General features: G+C 35.1%; 1 protein-coding gene and 1 pseudogene across 1 annotated transcript; one reads left to right on the top strand and one right to left on the bottom strand.

Moving 5' to 3' along the window:
• Nucleotides 1-4,847: 4,847 nt before the first annotated feature.
• LOC126612255 (APO protein 4, mitochondrial-like) lies at nt 4,848-7,865 on the bottom strand (annotated as a pseudogene).
• Nucleotides 7,866-10,053: 2,188 nt separating this feature from the next.
• LOC126612256 (protein translation factor SUI1 homolog) lies at nt 10,054-11,976 on the top strand. The gene is made up of 5 exons (XM_050280630.1): nt 10,054-10,159; nt 10,831-10,939; nt 11,077-11,282; nt 11,548-11,601; nt 11,702-11,976. Exons 2-5 carry the CDS (start codon nt 10,903-10,905, stop codon nt 11,744-11,746), a joined length of 342 nt encoding a protein of 113 aa, XP_050136587.1. The 5' UTR covers nt 10,054-10,159; nt 10,831-10,902; the 3' UTR covers nt 11,747-11,976.
• Nucleotides 11,977-16,400: the final 4,424 nt, after the last annotated feature.

The following is a 16,400-nucleotide window of genomic DNA, read 5'->3' on the forward strand; positions in this document are numbered from 1 at the left end:
TTGAATGTCTGGGACAATAAGTACCTAGTAATTGTGGTTGACAGGGTCTACAGGAACAATAATATATGTTGTTCATACACAATAAACAAATATGATATCAGTTGTATCAATGACTTCTATCCTCAAGGTACTTTACTATTATGCTTATATTATTAAAATGCTAAACTTGGCTCTGATACCAAATTCGAAACGCATGCTCGGTTAAATAGTAGGATGACCATTATAGCAACTAGACATAGAACCTTGCACATGGAACTCGACATGTTTCAGCATGACAGCTACTCACAATACAAGTATAAGGCCTTAGCGGCTGAACTCAGAGGTACGAAGAACTCAGAGGTACCCTGGTTAATGTCCAGTTATTTGTATGGCAGACATTCAACTATAACGGAGTGCTCGAATAAAGTATAATCGTCATTTTTAGCAGGTTAATAATATAACCACAATAATGTTTCCCTGTTTTGGACTAGAAGTCTAATTAAACAAACACACTAAAGAAGGAAAAGAAAACTTACTTAAGACTTGGAGATTGCTTGAATATGTACACTTGAACTTTTATTGATATATGGAATGTTTACAGAGATAGTTGTTTACAAGAAAGTGATTACAAAGAAGTGTTTACAAGGATGCTATGAAGGCTACGAATGTTTGAGTGAGTATGGTGTTTTCAGATGTTGAGAGAGGTGTGTGGTATTCAAGTGTGTTATGTATGGGAGGAAAGGCTCCCTTATATACAAAATCTAATTCTTTAAAGACAAAATAACATTTCATCTATTTACAATTTTTTGAATAATGACAGCACATTGTTTCTGAAAACTGTCAGCACTGTTTCTGAAAGCTGGCTGTCTTGTCTTTGCTTGAATGTCATGTGAATTTATGTTGTCTTGGTTGCTGCAGTGTTTGCCACATTTTCTTTTGCATGTGAATCTATATTGTCTTGGTTGTTGCAATGTTTGCCACATATCCTTTTGCATGCAAATGCTTTCTGAAAATGTCAATCTCTTTTTTCTTCTTTTGGATGTATCCACATGAACTTTGCAGAAAATTGACCCAATCTTGTACATATGTGTGAAGGGTAGGATCGGCATTTTTGAAAAAATTTGTCCTGATGATTAAAAGTAAAGTTTTGAGGATGTTTCGGTTAGTTTTCCATAGAAGGAACTAGAAACGGACAAATGTTTTTATGTATTTGACCTAAGGTTCTAATAGATGCTAAGCGTTAGTCGGACGGCGAACATGGGTCTAACACCTAGACTGTTAGGCGGGGATCTAGGCGGATTTAAGTAAATTCCTTATATATCGTATAAATAAGTGTCTACTTATACTTAAAACATACATAATTGCATTGGACATACACCAATTGCAAAATAGAATGACATAGATTATAAAGTATTAGAATACAATGAAAACATGGGGAACAAACATATAATGTGTATTCATCTAAGTATTCAGCAAGTCTTCTACAATTTAGTGAAAAAAATAAAATGCAAAAGGAAAATTGTCTATTTTCTGGCTATTAGAGTTGCGAGCTAGATGAGTGCCTAGGCAGGTCTTGGCGAGACTAGGCAGTTTGGGCGGGCACCTAAAAGGTCTAGGCGCCCTTTCTTAATTTTTAAACGCCTCGAGATTAATCGGGACGGTGGTCAACCGCCTAGCGCCTAGGCGGAGCTAGGTGGGGATTTTTAAAACAGTGACATCTAAGATGTGCAATCCTACAAGTAGAGTTGTTAAATCAACGCATTGAATTGTTAATGGATACCCATTAAGACCCATTTAGGGCTGGTTTGAAATTGTGGTCCTTAAAAAAAAAAAAAAACAGCTTATTAAAAAATCTGGAACATCAAATGTGTTTGGTAAAACAAAAATAAAGTATTTTTTAAAGAAACTATTATCAATGGTAGTAGAACAGCAAAATGATGAAAATACCCACATATAACAAGTATACCTCCACATATTTTACAAAATTACAATTATTGTCCATACATTATTCTCTTTTACAATTATTATAGGAAAATTGACATAAATGACCCATTTTCTTTGTTAGATCCCACATCGCCCAAGGGAGTGAATCCTCTATGCCTTATATGTGCATGCTCACCTCCTTTGGCACGAGGTTTTTTGGGAATTTACTAACTTCGGATTCCATTGGAATTCCGAAGTTAAGCGAGTTCGGGCGAGAGCAATCCTAAGATGGGTGCCCCCCTAAGAAATTCTTGTGTGAGTTCCTAGAAACAAAACCGTGAGAGCGTGGTCGGGATCCAAAGCGAACAATATAATGCTACGGCGGAGTTGAGTCCGGGGTGTGGTGGAGCTCGGATCGGGACGTGACATTCTTGTTCTTGGGATCAAAATAGACAAACTTCCCATGCACAAAAGCAAAATGATGAAAATACCCACATATAAATTGAAACAACTCACAACTCATTGTGTCATTTTTCTGATTTCGAGAGAGAGCTGTCAACTCTGGGATTTTAGGTTGAGCTCAGATTTGTGAGCTTATCATGTGCATGTCTTATACATACAATGTACTACCTCAACGTAGGCGAGCTTAATACGAAGAAAGCGAACGAGTTCACGAAACAATTTCCTTTAATTTAGTTGGGTTCTTTCATATCCATTCAAACCGCAATTTTCAAATCCTTGAAATATTTTAATCCAATCAAATTTGGTACCAAATTCAAATGAATGAATCTTCGATTCTTTATATAAATTTGAATCTAATAAATTAATAAAAAAAATGGGACCAATGGACTTGATTTTGCTGACAATTCCTCCAAGGTTGACGATGAGAAAGAGGATAGAAAAGTTGACGGATAGCTGGCTTTGGATGACGGCCGGAATCGGACTCGGTTGTTGCCATGGTGGCTGGTTGCAGGACCACACCACAAGCCACCAGGATGGCCTAATTGTCTCCACCAAGGACAGATCATTCAGCTCGGTACACTTCGCCGCCATTGAATCTGCCTTTCCTAGAGAAAGTAAAGGTCTTGCACATCTTGTTACCCGGAGGAGTTGTTGCTGATATCGCGGCCCTCGTGGGATGAACTTCTTTATGACAGCAGAATTCCGCCGGAGCTGGGGTCGCTGAGCTCGCTGCAAATCCTCGACATGGGCAGATACAACCTCGTGGGCCCCACCCCCACCATTCTCAGCCTTTTGAAACACTTGCACACTCTATTTTTGCAGGGGAACCGGTTGCAAAATGGGAGATTGAAACAACGTTTGAGGGTTAGGGGTCTTCAAGCTGGGGATTGGGCGAGAGAGGTTTTAGGAGAAGGGTGCGGGTCGGAGGAAATAATCATTTATATACGAGGACAATTAGATCATTTTCAGTGTTAAGAAAATATTATATCTATCGTATTGTTATGCATGTTCTGTACATATCTTGAAAATCCTATTCTGGTCCCAAAATTATGAAAATGAGTCACCTCTGTCAATTTCTTAGTATTATATCACATCAAATACAATATTCTTTTCGTTTCAAAAAAAAAAATGACAGTATCATTTTTAATTATTTAACATACCACAACAATTTGTATAAAAGTTTACCAAACACTCAAACATTATTATTTTCTGTTAAAAATATTTTTACTAAAAATGTTTACCAAACACTTAACAATTTTATTTTACAATTGTTATTCTCACATAACAGTAGAAACAATTTTTTTTTAATTAAAAGGCACAACAATACCAAACTAACCCTTAGTTTGATTTCACTTTACACAACCATCATCATTATCAATGGCGAAGCCATAAATTATTTGGTGGGTGGGCTAACCTAAAATTATTACTAGGAAATCAAATGCTCAATCTTTTTGTTGCCTATAGAAAGTTATACAATAGTAAACTTGAAAGTAATAATTTGAAGTAAGAAATTTATAGTCTATTTCCTTAGCTTATAGCCCTCAAAACTTTCAAAGAAATAAAATAAGGGACCGTATGTGGTATGAAAGTTTTAATTTATTACTAGTAAATTTTAATATTTGTTAAAGTGATGATTTTTTAATATTTATTAACTCTTACTTTCCCAAAAGCAACTCTAAGATTCAGACTTTCATTTGTTGCGTGGTTTAGGACAATCAAAAATCATAAAATAACCCAAATAACTAATATTTTTTAGCTTAAAGAACTAAAACTCTCCCTATGCTATAGCTCACTCGAGCCTTATACTTGACTCTGCCGGAAAACACTATCAGTCTCACCTATATATTATGATGATATCAAATTAAATAGGTTTTAAAGGCACCAATTAACAACCCAATAGGTTAATTTGCCACATCTACCTACTAGTCACCCGTCAGAGAGTTACAGACATGTTCTACTAGGTTTTCCTAGATTTCTAAGTTGGTAACAGACTCATATTATACACTTCAAGTTATATTTTAACTGCTTGATATTTGTTGATTTTTTTTTTCCTTTAATAAGCAAGGCAATATTCAAATCTACATACAGGAAGAGAAATTGGAGAATGAACGCAAGAGGGCGGACACATAAACCAGATCTGCATATTTTTTTGAAATAGGTATGGACATGAGAAATGAGTAGGGATGTCCCATTCTCTTCCATTGCAACGGAAATGGACCAAGGACTTGAAAACGGAGTTTTACTACCATGCAAGCAATGTTCTAAAAAGCATTAGGCGCTAGTTGAGAGTAGATCAAGGGTCTTGTGCCTAGACGGGGGCGTAGGCCCTTTTTTTTAATTTTTAATTAAATTTGTTATATAACATATAAACAAATGTCTACTTATAACTAAAACAATAAATAATAATATTGGGATACATAAATTGCAAAATAGAATGACACATAGATTATAAAGATATATAACATATTAAATACATAGGGAGCAATCATATAATGCGTGTTCATTTAAGTATTTAACAAGTCTTTTACACTTATTGAAAAAATAAAATACAAAATGAAAGATATATATTTTCTGTCTAAATGAAAGTCGCGACCTAGGCTAGGCAGGTCTAAGTGCCCTTTTTTAATTTTCAAACGCCTAAGGATTAGTCGGGCGGTGGCTAGCCCCCAAGCGCCTAGGCAAGATCTAGACGAAATTTTTTAGAACACTGCATGTAAGTGGTGTGTGCGCGCGTGTGTGGTGGGGGACTAGGGGCAGCATATCCTTCCTGAATCATGCTCGTGATCAAAATTTATGCTTTTTAAATGATTCAACATACATGTAGAACGATGGAATAATTGGGTTTGGACATGACTAGTACCAAAATTTTGAACTTAAAAACCATTCTTTACCAGTCATTGTAAGGTGATACAGGGGAGTGAGGTTCTACGAACCTGAAATCCTTTATATGGTAGCAATCGTGCATTGTCGATCAAATAAAGTAAGAGAGATGGATAGACAACTGCAGCCTAAAAAATGGCATGGTGTGGAAGATGGAGATTCCAGATATTTGTTCGAAGTGACGGTCTATCGCAGTGGATGCCGATATGCACAAGAATAGTAATTATTCCATAGCTGAAAATCAATCGTAAACTAGTCAGTTCTGAAAATCTATAGAGGAGCATAATTAATAAGCATCAGTTCCGTTAGACATTTCAATGATTTGTTATTCCTTTCTTGCTTTCACTCTTTCTACTATGCATTCTTGTTCTATGTCCATAGCTAGAGCAAAGCTACAAATTTGCTCACCTTTATCATGAAGTGAAGGGGGGCAATACGTGCTCAGTTGATATTGCCAGCCATCTCGAACTTCGTAGTCATTCATCTGAAATTACAATCATTCTCAATAATGAAGATCAGACAGTCTTACGGGAGCTTCTATGAGGTTCATTTTCCCATTTCAGATCAAATGTTACAACTATAAGCAATTCTACGCACATCTGTGATCTGACAATCCTGGGGAGTTTCTGCTAGGCTCAATTTTCTACCTTGGAATTAATCGACATTTTCATTTTACTATTCAAGTGGAACAACCTTTGATCTCCAAGTGTGGTACTTACACCCTGCAGTTTCATCATGCAGTGATACTTTGGGGGGTGCAATGACACCTGCTTGTGTACATAGTTTTATCATTGCAGGAGCATGCCCATAAAATCCCTTCCCTTCATTCGAAGGTACTTGAGGATCCTGAGGCTGCCACCGCCATACACTCTTTGAAGGCACAAGATCATCCACATTTGCTCTTCTCCAAAAGTGGATTCCCTGCTCACTCTCATACTTGAAAACTCCATGAAGCCTTATGTCCAGATAGCCCAAAACGAACTTCTAAATAATGTCTACAGACTTTCGCTGGATAAACCTTCAGCAACTTCTCCATGCCATTTCTAAGAATTTCCCATGCCCTCAAAGTTTCACTGGCAACCAGAATCAGTTCATCGGGTAACAAAGACTCAGCTCCGTTAACGCCAACACACTCACTTTCAAAGTTCCAATTTAAATGATTTCCATCATAATATCATTCTCCCCTGCTTGCCAGCATAGCTCGACAACTGCAGGAACACGTTCAAGGTCAAACCTCTGATGGTGTTTTATAACATCCTGGAACATGTGCTTGAGGTGAAATGCCTCTACTGGAACAAGCACATCTTTCAAACCACCAACTATCCATTCAAACTTTATTCTTGCCACGACGTTTGAACCCACAAGAAGTCTGAATTAAGTGGCCTTTCTCGCCTATGGATAGAACATGCAAAAGTAAGATATAGATAAAAAAGTTGGCCTTTCTTTTCCACCACAAAAATTGTTCAATAAAAGCAGTAGGGATGGAATGGAAGCTAAATTAGACTAAATCTAATTTGAAAACTATAGATTGTGCAGCTCTCAAAAATAGCAAAAAGTGGTCTAATTATTCCAAATAAGAAAAAGTTCATATGAATCCTCTTAAAAGCAACTTGGGACATAAGGGATTTACTTGCAGGCCAGAACGGGCACCATTTTGAGGAGAGTAGAGACACCTTGCATAACGAGTCTCCGGCACTCCATGACCTCCTGGGCTACCGGTATCATGGCCAGCATTGGGTAATCCTTAGCCGGGTTTTGGATTTTATTATGAATCATAGGCTTTAGCTTCCTTAAGTCCACCTTGTTTGAACTGTAATACCTTGAAAAGCTGTACACAAATTTTCCATTGAAATCGGAACTCTCCCACAGTTTCTTCCTCAGCGCCATAATTTCCTTTTGGTTCCAATTTTTACACAAAATCACATCTTCTCCACAGTGTGAACAAAACCCCAATGAGTCAATCAGAAAACATATCAATAAGTACAACACTTGGGAACTGAAAGCAACTACATTAACCACCAAAGCATAACTCTATTGGATCCAAAACCTTTGCTTCCAATAAAAAAACACCTTCCAACAGTTCCATCCCCTGCACCACAGTTCGAATCACTGTCTTATAAATTAGAGTAGTTTAGAATATCGTCGGTACACAATATAGACTTCAAATTGTCACTAATTATCATAAATCCACCGGTGACCCAATTCCGTAGACAACCAACATTGCACAAAATGACCGTAACATTAAAATTATATGTCCTATAACAAAAATTAGAGGCTACTAATTCATATGAACCAATGCAAATCTGAAAGAAACTATATTTGATTATTCGATCACTCAAACAAACATAACGAGAAAGAATTCATATCCCAGAAAACAGTGAGGAGGACGAGAAGGACAAGTACCTGAAAAGCAGAGACTGAATCGAATCAAGCGATGGAGAAAATGAGAATCAAGCGATGGAGAAAATGAGAGACGTCGGCGAGGGGTTTATAAAATTGCATCATTCATATTTCTGTCATTTTAATTTTTTTTGTTAAAATACGTTGTCAATAAAATTAAAGGGTGTATTTAATTGAAAGTTTTAAGAAACTTTAATTCTTTTTATAGATTTAGGATATTTGATAAAGATTCTAAGCAATTCTCTGAAAACTTAAGTGTATTCAATTGAAACTTTAAAGGAAATTATAACATTCGAGGTGTATAGCATGTGATCCAATATCTTAGTGTATAGAGTGTTAGATTTCTACCATATGTTCAGGGTTCAAAATTACCTCTTCCCTTAATTATTGTAATAGTTGCAAACCCTCCTCATCTCTTTAATAATAATAAATTTTAAAAAAAACATTTTAGGTGTAGTTAATTAGAAGTTGATTTTAAAGGATTTTAAAAAGTTGGGGAATTCGATGGAATCAAAGAGATTTCGTACAAATATTTTACATAGAAAGAATCTATATAAATCAATTAAACTCGGTCAAAATTCATAGATTTTATAAATCTATTAAGGTCTTTCAAAATCTCCATTGAATACACCCTCAATAAGATGCAAAAAAAATGAGAAGAGCAAGTATCTGTATTTTAATTTGAGTAATGTTAGATAGACTAGACTAAATTTTTAAAATACATTTGATTATGTGATATGACACCAATATAAAATAAGCACGTTAATCAATATTTAAATAATAGCACAATCATCAACAACCATATCACATATTTAATTTAAGTAATACTCACAGAGGCTTTTCCTAATCCTCTCTATGCTAAATTTTGTGGTCCATTCCTTCATATTTTAACATCAATTCCTTAGATCTTATAAACTCATCTAAAACATACCCCATGTAAATAGAATGAAAGATAATAATAACAAACTTCCAAGGGCTCGGATTCTTAAATCGTAACAAAACATGAATTTCTTCCATTTCCATGCATAGCATTAAATGTTAAGAGTATTAGATGATCTGAATTCACAGGACCATAATAAAAAATAATAATTCAAACCTATTCAAGTAATTCAATGCTATGAGTTGGTGAGTCTGCTTGACTATGACCACATATAGGGTGAAATTCCCCATAGCCTCTCAGAGCACAGAATGAGTGAATAACTGTGACTTGCCACCAATTATCCTCATTTATGTAAAAAAAATAAAAATAAAATGCTTATAACATTTAAAGCTATGTAGTGTGAAAGAATTTTCTAAAAATAAATCTACCAATTCTATTTCGCACTTTTTAAGCAATTGGTGTACATGTGCATTCGTTACATCTTGACTTGCCCAGTCATTAAAAAATCAACTGAAAATGAGAGTTTCCCCTTAAAACTTATTTTCTCTCACTTAAAACCCATCATCTTTATTTTTTCAGACTTAAACCCTATTTACTAGAGTCCAACAAAGCAAATTTCCTTAACAAGCTTGGTATGTCAGTTTTTATAATTATCGTGTTCCTAAAATACCTTCATAGAGTGTAACGTGGGTTAGGTTTACAATGCAATTAAATGTCAATTAACCTATTATTTGATTAGGCTTTCTTATCTCAAATTTTTTTACTAACAATTATTTTATCGTGGAACTAACTTACCTTATTATCATGCAATATATAATATAAATAAAAATATTATGGTGTTTTACGTTGAAACATGGACAAATAATTTGGGTCAAAAAAATTATACACAATAATGGTTGTATTTTTTTCTTTTGATAGAAAATAATTTACCTATCTATATGTTAGTACCCACTTAGACTAGAAATACTGTAAAAATAATTTACCTACCTCATAGGCGTGATATTGTAAAGAAAAAATGTATATGATTACTTTGGATATTATAAGTAATTATATATTATTTGTATAGGTAAATTAATAAGTAGATTGGTGAATTAGTATGTACTACAAAAATGCGGATAAATTAGCTTGTAACAAAAGAATGTAGGTAAATTAGTGAATTTTTAAAATAACAATTAGGAAAATTTACCTGTATTTTAGTAACAATGACAACATTCAATTATGCTAGCAATGAAGAATGTAGGTAAATTAGTGAATTTTCAAAAAAATAACAACCTTCTTGTTGGTTACTAAAAATTAGAAGCTACATATATACACACACACTAAGTTTGTTAACTTTTCTGAAGAGAAATAGAATTAGTAATTTTGGCAGAAAATCGAAACCTTAAATCATCTTTATTAAGGAGGTAAATTTCCCCCACAAAATCAAAAAAAGAAAACAAGTGTACACCAACGATAAAACGAAACTTGGCGGTGCATTTTGGCGTCAAAGAATAAAGTAAAACCCCGAGTTTTGTGCTGTTTGCACGACTCTTTCTTATCCTATATAAACCCCTCCACCCACTCTCCCTTTTCCTCATCCCTTTTTCTGTCTCTTCCCTCTGTCCCTTGTTTGGATTCACCCTCTCTGCAAATCAGGTAATTTTTTTTTTCTTTTACCTTGTTACTGTTTGATTGGAATTACCATTTTTCAGGTTATGTTTGATTTATTGCTTAGCTTGAGGAATGGATTGTAGTTTCTGATTTAGTTTTTGTAATTAAAATATGAGTTATTGGTAATTTACATGAGCTGGGTTGTTTATGGAATTGGATCATGATTTTTGTATTGATTAAAGATATGTACTTTGGTAATGTTGAGGCTTTCTTGTCCCCCTGTCCCCGTAATATCATGAAAATATCAAATTCTGGCTTTGTATTATAAAAAAGGTGGCGTCATTGACACTAAAAAAAAGGAATTGGATCCTCTCCAACCCAAAACCTTGGGATTCTCCTGATCGGACAACATGGGTCGTTGGATTTTGATTCAACAACTACAAACAGGGAGTTCCTCTAACAGTTTTAATAATTGTAGCCGTTGGATCAAAATCTAATTCCTAAAAAAAATAAAAAAGTTGCTCTGCATTGCTCCCAAGCGTACGTTTCCTCTTATGTTTCTATATGTTTGGATGTGTAATTTGGGTATATATTTACTTTGGTAATTGTTGAGGTTCCTTATGTCCTACAATACGATGGAATTATCAAATTGTGCTTTTTTTATATTTTATATACATATATTAAGCCGATCGGGTTTTTACCCTTTTGTGGAACAGATTTTATATTGCTGTTCAAGAAAAATCACTTTTGCTGGTTACTTGATCTTCTACCTCCAACAGTCAAGTTTCATGTCTGAATTCGACACCCAGGTCCCATCTGCTTTTGGTAAAGTTATTTTCTTAAAAGCTAATTTCATTTAGATGCATGGTATGATTTATAGGAAGGATCGTACTTGCAAGGAATTTTAAAAGGGTGACTTACTGATGTTTTGTTGTGTCCTTGTGGATTGTGTGTACGGGCAGATCCCTTTGCTGATGCAAATGCTGAGAACTCAGGTGCAGGGACAAAGGAGTATGTGCATGTCCGTGTACAGCAGCGCAACGGGAGGAAAAGCCTGACTACTGTACAAGGATTGAAGAAGGAATACAGCTACAATAAGATACTAAAGGACCTCAAGAAAGAGTTCTGTTGTAATGGTACTGTCGTTGAGGATCCTGAGTTAGGCCAGGTTTGTTCCCGTCCTTTAGTATTTCAACATGCATTGTTTCCGTACCATGATGATTGTTGCTAATGTGATGTGCTCAAAAGTAGAATTGCTGCATGTGTAGGGTGATTGTACACCTTGCAAATATTATGTTTGCACGTTTCATATTTTCCGTGTTGTACGAGCTTCTTGTTTATTAGACATCAGCCAACATTTGGACGAATATTCACAGCTTCGGACCTTTGTCCTTAAAAACAAAGCTTTATAAGTCACTGTTGCATGGTTGCAGGTCATACAACTTCAGGGGGACCAGAGAAAGAATGTTTCCTCCTTTCTTGTGCAGGTAACGCTTTGTGTCTGGTTTTCTATTAAGTCGCCACAACCACGAATTTGCAATTGGTTCATGTATTTAACTTGCCAACTTCACGTGTTCATTTAAACAGGCCGGCATTGTTAAGAAGGAGCACATCAAAATTCATGGTTTTTGAATAGCAGCAGCGCCGTTCACCCTATGTAGATTACAGTATCTCAACCTGCATAGCGAGTATTATATCGCCTATGTAGATTTAAGTGTTGCTGAAACTTGTTCTCTTGCATGCACCTTATAAAGGTCTGATACAATACTTTTGTTTTCGTTATAGTTCCGCTGCTGTCTATGCTATGTCAAAGGATAATTCAAATCCCTTTATCTCGAATAATATATTCCTGATTTCTGCAAGTAGCAAACTCTCGTGATTTTTACTTTCTGGTCAGTGGGCGCCTTTCTTCCATGTGTTCTGGAAAATGTCTTCCCTATCTCGAGAGGAAGTCGTTCCACTTCTCATGGGCTCATCTGACCTAGCCCAATGGGTTGTGTCTTTATCCTTTCCAGTTTGTTTGCCTAAAACCTCCAAGTCCAAATTGTGGAACCTGGTTTGTTAGGCTAAAAAAAAAAATCAGACTCGGGTGCAAAAAGAAAGAGTAAACACATTTTAAGTTCGTTTGAAAGGGCTTTCGAAATAAAGGGAGGTGATTTTAACACACTCTGTTTAGTTTTTCACACACCTCTTAATATTTGGCCATCGGATTGGACAAATCAAACAATCAATTGACAAGATTTAACAAAGGTGTGTGAGAAGTTAAAAATAAATGTGTTTTTATCATTTTCTTAAAATACCTGGAAGTTGTTTTTTCTTTTAAAGAAGATTACGATATTTCATTCATTGATAAAATGACATTACAAATACCTATTAGGAAGAACTCGGTCTCAAAAGGGTTCTTGTAAAATAGATCTAAGTATTACAATCGAAAAGCAATAGATAGACATTAACACTCATCCGAGCTCATTGGAAACTACATGATTATACATAAGCACTTGAAGTGAAAAAGATTGGTTTTGAAATTATTTTCATTAAAACGTTCATCTAAAAGTATTTTCACACGAGCATTTATCTATATATAAAGCCAGAAGGCTCTTTTGGTGTCAAGGCTTCTACAAAAATAAAAGGATGAAAATGCCCCTCAACCAAAAAAATCCAAAAGCAACCCAATATAATATATCAAATAATGCAGGGGTAATTTGGTAGTTTGGTATCATAAAATATAATATAAATATAAGTGAGAAGAGAGAAAAGAATAAAAAAATGGAAGGATAAGTGAAAGTTGATGGTGCCCACGTGAAGGGGGAAAGAAAAATATAATAAAAAATAAGGAAAATCATGAATATTGTGGTCAAAACATCTTAAGAGGCGCGTAGTGCCGGTGATAAATTAGTAAAGTTTTTTTTTTTAAATTAGTACTTTATAATAGGCTAGCAATAATGTGATTCAATAAGTTATTTATTAAATATTATTTTCTTTATAAATAAGGTCTTTCGTACACGAATAATAATGTTATTAAATTAATTGTCAAATTATTGTTTTTTTTAAGCAAACGGTATTATCACACTAAGGGGAGGAGGTAGGCTTAGCCTCATAATGAGTTAGCAATAATGTGATTCAATCAATTGTTTATTAAATATTATTTTCTCTATTCTTAATGTAAATTATATAGAAACCGATTTTATTATGTGAATTCCGGTTCTTTAATTGATTTATAAGGGGTTTCTTCTAGCATAATATAAAATTATTCATTTACTTCAAATATTTGACTTTTATTTTGTCAATTTATGCATATAAATAAATTTAAAACGTGTAAGTTGCACGTAGCACGCCGTGATTCAAAAAATGTCTTCTGCACGCCCTCACGCGCATGCATGAAGGCTAGTACTAACTAATATGACTTGCTCATGTCATTGACAAGGAAAGAGCAATTTACATTTCAATATAAAAAAGAAATTTTCCTACAATTGTTTACATGTATTTAAAATATATGGAAAACTAATTAAAAATATTTGAAAATCTTAAGTTTTAATGATAAAAATAAAAATAAAAGGTAAAGTAAATAGTACCACGATTGACTTTTTAGTGTAAAAATATAATTTTTCTTTAAAGTGAACGGTACCAGAAGTTAAAATTTCCTTTAATATATTCATATTTCGACACTCAAATACTAATTAATTATATTTTCATTCTCTTATAGTTTGTAATTATATGTCAATATCTTAATTTTCAGTTCTTTCAATTGAGTTTTATATTTCATCCCACTATAATAAATAGACTGAACTACTTAGCTAGTTTGACTATGAGTCTCAATTAGTCAAATAACACAGCTACTTTTTAATTCCTGGATAATGACAGTCCCCTCTCAGAAAATTAATTAAAATACATCAAAGGATAATTGCCTGCCAACTTCAGAGTACTGTAGGAAAAGATGGAATTGGGATCTACTATGGCCGTCCAATTAGTTTATTACTTTCTTGTTCGATATCTGTCGCACGCCACCACCTTAACCACGTGCAATAAAATGCAGTGTGAAGCAATGGTAGCACATGATTCTTATCATTACAGTATTAATCGACAAATGTTTTATAGCGTTAGTCAGGCACATGTGCATGCAATGATGGATTTACATAATATAACATATGTTCGTCTAGAGGAATTTTCGATGGAGACGTTTCCTGGCCAACTAGCACACAGCTCCCCAAGAGGTTGACACCGGTTGTTATTGTATTAATCGACAAATGTTTTATAGCGTTAGTCAGGCACATGTGCATGCAATGATGGATTTACATAATATAACATATGTTCGTCTAGAGGAATTTTCAATGGGGACGTTTCCTGGCCAACTAGCACACAGCTCCCCAAGAGGTTGGCGCCGGTTGATATTGTCTGTCGGGCTTCTGCTTTTGGCGGGCTGTAAGAGAAGGACAAAATTAATTCTGAAATGTGCCTTTGTGGGGCCTTATGTGTAGGCCTTGAGGCTCACAATCAAAATTAACTTGAGGTGTTCAGGCGTGCCATTGCCATCTTTAGCATGACAGATGTAAAACAGATGTTTAGTTTAATTGTCTATGCTCGAGAGACCAAGTTAGCTATGAAATGTGTCTTTGTAGGGCCTTAGGTGTAGACCTTGAGGCTCGCAATCAAAACTAACCAAGTACTCGAACATATAGTGATTGTTTTATTGTTGCAGAAGTATTACAACTGTTATATTTTATCACCCGAGCTCGAAGAGCAGAACGAACTCAGATAGGTGCCTTTGTAGGGCCTTAGGTATAGGCCTTGAGGTTTCCCATCAGAATTAATTTTATACTCAAGCGTTCTGTGGCAATCATAATATAACAGAAGTAAAACCACGAAATAAGCTGATTACATGCGCCCCAAGTAACTTCGGACTTCTTGTATCAAGGATTGTCGTGGATAGGTTAAGTCCACATAAAGTTCTTTTTTATGCCTTGAGACCAAGGACTTTTGATTGATCAATCTTATATACCCGAAAGGTTAGAACTTAGATCTAGTCAATATGAGTGCAGATTCCAACTTTACTTTTACATGGTTGGGCACCATTAAACCGACCATATTCAAAAACCAAGACACCTTTTAATCATAAACTTGCTAGAAATAACTTGGATATAGATGGAAGTATACATTATATTACTAGATTTATGAATGAAAAGACAGAACAAAGAAGGTCGAGTAAGGTTTCACCTTGTTGGGCAAGGCTGATCGTCTTGCAACTTCCTCTCTTTGTGATTTACAAAGGGTTTGAGTGCTAGAAGAGGAGATTGAGAGATGAGTTTACATGAGGGAATCGATACTACAACAAGATTTAGACAAGGTAGCAGAGCTTTTACAAAGGGTTTTTGGTGAGGGTTGATCCTGAAAATGATGAAGGCTTGATGCTGACTACAGCTTTGTATGCAAATCTGGATTGAGCACAGTTTGTGTATTTGTTTGTTTGATTGAGTGTGTTTATCTCTGATTTCTCTTTCCCTTTTTATAGATGATTTGACTTGGTTGCATGTAGCATCGATCTTGCCTGAATGCAGCTGAAGGGTAGTGACTCATCAGCTTTTTACTTGTATTGACTCATCAGCTTTTTACTTGTACTGCCATTGTAAAGTACTTTTAGGCTGATTGGCTGACTAGTTTACACCACTTGACTTCTAGGAAGGTGAGTAAGTCGCTCAAGTGATCTTCACTTAGTCGGGAAAAGGGCATCTTCCTCTTTTTGGGCTTCGGCTGAGCCTTGGACTTCCTTCCTTCTAGACCTTCTTCTGGGTTGACTTCCTTTTGAGCCCAAAATTCCAGTTTTAACCCAAACAACATCGAGTGCAAGTTATTGCCTTTACTAACCATGTTGTTATTTATGATAACTTAACTGTTATGTAGGCATTCTTTGAGTATAGCGATTTGGAATGTTCGACAAATGTCCTCTGTAAGAGATGAAGGCAAGAAGTAAAGTGACTTATGTATGAATTGTTTGACAGAAAGAGAAACGTGGTGTTGTTCGCTACGTAATCTTTTTGAAGTCAGCTTTGAGTACGTGATTGGTTGATAACCGTAAATACATTGTTGAATTCACTTAAGTTATTGTTAGTAATTGATGCACGTGTGACTTGTCGTAGCATTTGTAATAATTAGGATTTATATTTAATTTTCTAATAGATAAATCAATTTGTAGTGTGTTTACAACTATTCCGAATGGCGCGTGAGATTTGTGGAGTTCTCCAGTACACAATCAGTAAACAATTGATTTGGATGGGGATAAAAGAAGATAAGA

The sequence above is a fragment of the Malus sylvestris genome, chromosome 17, assembly GCF_916048215.2.
Source record: "Malus sylvestris chromosome 17, drMalSylv7.2, whole genome shotgun sequence".
Classification (NCBI taxonomy): Eukaryota; Viridiplantae; Streptophyta; class Magnoliopsida; order Rosales; family Rosaceae; genus Malus; species Malus sylvestris.

What these genes read in the sequence shown, in the direction of transcription:
- LOC126612256 (XM_050280630.1), top strand. Translation starts at nt 10,903, where the DNA reads ATGTCTGAATTCGACACCCAGGTCCCATCTGCTTTTG. An exon ending in CCAGGTCCCATCTGCTTTTG is followed by an intron (nt 10,940 to 11,076) that starts GTAAAGTTATTT and finishes GTGTACGGGCAG; the next exon opens with ATCCCTTTGCTGATGCAAAT. An exon ending in AGGATCCTGAGTTAGGCCAG is followed by an intron (nt 11,283 to 11,547) that starts GTTTGTTCCCGT and finishes GCATGGTTGCAG; the next exon opens with GTCATACAACTTCAGGGGGA.